The 2,417-nt window shown below is 41.3% G+C and overlaps 1 protein-coding gene across 1 annotated transcript; it reads right to left on the bottom strand.

Moving 5' to 3' along the window:
* Positions 1-326: 326 nt before the first annotated feature.
* On the bottom strand, positions 327-1,712 carry LOC309858236 (heterogeneous nuclear ribonucleoprotein A1). The gene has a single exon (XM_082750902.1). The coding sequence runs from the start codon at positions 1,645-1,647 to the stop codon at positions 685-687; it is 963 nt and encodes a 320-aa protein (XP_082607028.1). The 5' UTR covers positions 1,648-1,712; the 3' UTR covers positions 327-684.
* Between the last annotated feature and the right edge of the window lie 705 nt (positions 1,713-2,417).

Genomic DNA, 2,417 nt, shown 5'->3' with positions numbered 1-2,417 from the left:
GAGGCCAATGAGGAGTTCATAGTGGTGGAGAGAGGAAGAACGTATTGATGTATGACCTTCTAGTACATTGAAACGCCTTCAGTTTTTATTTAATATGAAAGGGGAAGATACCAAAAGTCTTTCAACAGCAGAATAAAATCATATGACTTGATTTTTAGGTTAAATTCTGTACCAAAATAAATTTGCATGGAGAAAGGAGTGCAGTATGTGTGGAAGTGGGGTTATCAATCAAGTCAATAATTCAGGAACATATGATGGTGTTTTTAGCATGCTGGGTGGTAATAGAAGTGGTGAGGTATGGTTTTCATTGTGTATATATATATATATTTTTTTTTTTTTTAAAAAAAGACACATTTATTCAGCGTCATGATCAGACTATTACATTTAGCAATCAACAGCATGGGTGCAAAAAAAAAAAAAATCTACATTAAAACCCTTTGTTGGAATGCTTTACACTTTCCACAGAACAGAAACTAAAATAACCTGTTATACAATTAGTCACAAATACAGTCCTCGAGTTTTTTTGCCCATACACATGAGTATTGTCTAAAACATGTCTTCTTTGTAGCAGCTAGGCCCTGCCACCACTGTGCTTAGCTGAGTTCACAAATCTGTTGTAACCTGTAGCTTCCCTGTCACTTCTCTGGCTCTCCTCTCCTGCTAAGCTTTGTTTCCTGGCAGTAATTAAAACCTTCTGCCACTGCCATAGCTGCTGCTGCTGCTGGAACCACCATAGCCACCTTGGTTTCGTGGTTTGGCGAAGTATTGGCCTCCACCACCATAAGGGCCAGAGCTTCTGCCTCCAAAATTGCCTCCTTTCATGGGTCCAAAATTTGAGGATTGATTGTTGTAATTGCCAAAATCATTATAGCTTCCACCACCTCCAAAGTTGCTTCCATCATTACCAAATCCGTTATAGCCATCCCCACTGCCACCATATCCACCACCACCTCGACTGCCACCAAAGCCACCTCGACCACTGAAGTTTCCTCCGCGACCAAAGTTGTCATTCCCACCAAAACCACCTCCACGACCACCACCAAAGTTTCCAGAACCACTTCGACCTCTTTGGCTGGATGAAGCACTAGCCATCTCTTGCTTAGAGAGCGCTTTCCTTACTTCACAGTTGTGGCCATTCACAGTATGGTATTTTTGAATGACAATCTTGTCTACAGAATCATGGTCATCAAATGTTACAAAAGCAAAACCCCTCTTTTTGCCACTGCCTCGGTCAGTCATGATCTCAATCACTTCGATTTTCCCATACTGTTCGAAATAATCTCTTAGATGATGTTCTTCAGTGTCTTCTTTAATGCCACCAACAAAAATCTTTTTCACAGTTAAGTGGGCACCAGGTCTTTGAGAATCTTCTCTTGAGACAGCCCTCTTTGGTTCCACAACTCTTCCATCCACCTTGTGTGGCCTTGCATTCATGGCTGCATCCACCTCCTCCACAGTGGCATAGGTGACAAACCCAAAGCCTCTGGAGCGCTTGGTGTTCGGATCTCTCATTACCACACAGTCCGTAAGTGTTCCCCATTGCTCAAAATGGCTCCTCAGACTCTCATCGGTTGTTTCAAAGCTCAGACCTCCGATGAAGAGCTTCCGCAGCTGTTCAGGCTCTTTGGGAGACTCTGACTTAGACATGACGGCGGTGGGAGGGGAGACTTTAACGATGCTTACTCGGCGGCGTCCACAGGCAGAAAGCTCATTGTGTATATATTTTGATGGTGAATATTCTGGTGAACAGGATGGGGTATGTGCAGGACAGACATCAACATTTATTTTACCTGCACAAACAGAAGGGTGGAGTCTTCATTCCCTGATATGGAGAGAACTCTGAGTTCAAATGTTCTTTCTCATTAAATGGCATAGTGATGATGAGGATTTAGTCAGACAGTGAAAGAGAGCAGTAAGCATAGTGTTAAGCGGTAAGACATTATAATACATTGGAACATCAAAAAACGTTGTGTTGGATCATCTGTTTATGTGAGTAAATAAATAAATAAAGCTTCCTGGGGTTCTGATAGAGGTAAAGAAGACTGCTATATGATCCAAAAAGGCACGTGCACCAAATGTTTATAGCATTAATATCCACAATAGCCAAACTATGGAAAGAACCTAGATGTCCATCAACAAATGAAATATATATATATATATATATATATATATATATATATATACACACACACAATGGAATACTATTCAGCCATCAAAAGAAATGAAATCTTGCCATTTGCGTTGACATGGATGGAACTGGAGGGTATTATGCTTAGCAAAATAAGTCAACCAGAGAAAGTCACTATCATATGATCTCCCTGATATGAGGAAATGGAGGTGCAATGTGGGGGGTTTGGGGAACAGGAAAAGAGTAAATGAAACAAGATGGGATCGGGAGGGAGACAAACCATAAGAGA

Source organism: Mustela nivalis (assembly GCF_964662115.1).
Source record: "Mustela nivalis genome assembly, contig: HAP1_SCAFFOLD_2075, whole genome shotgun sequence".
Lineage (NCBI taxonomy): Eukaryota > Metazoa > Chordata > Mammalia > Carnivora > Mustelidae > Mustela > Mustela nivalis.
This window is presented reverse-complemented; position numbering and strand designations above follow the sequence as displayed.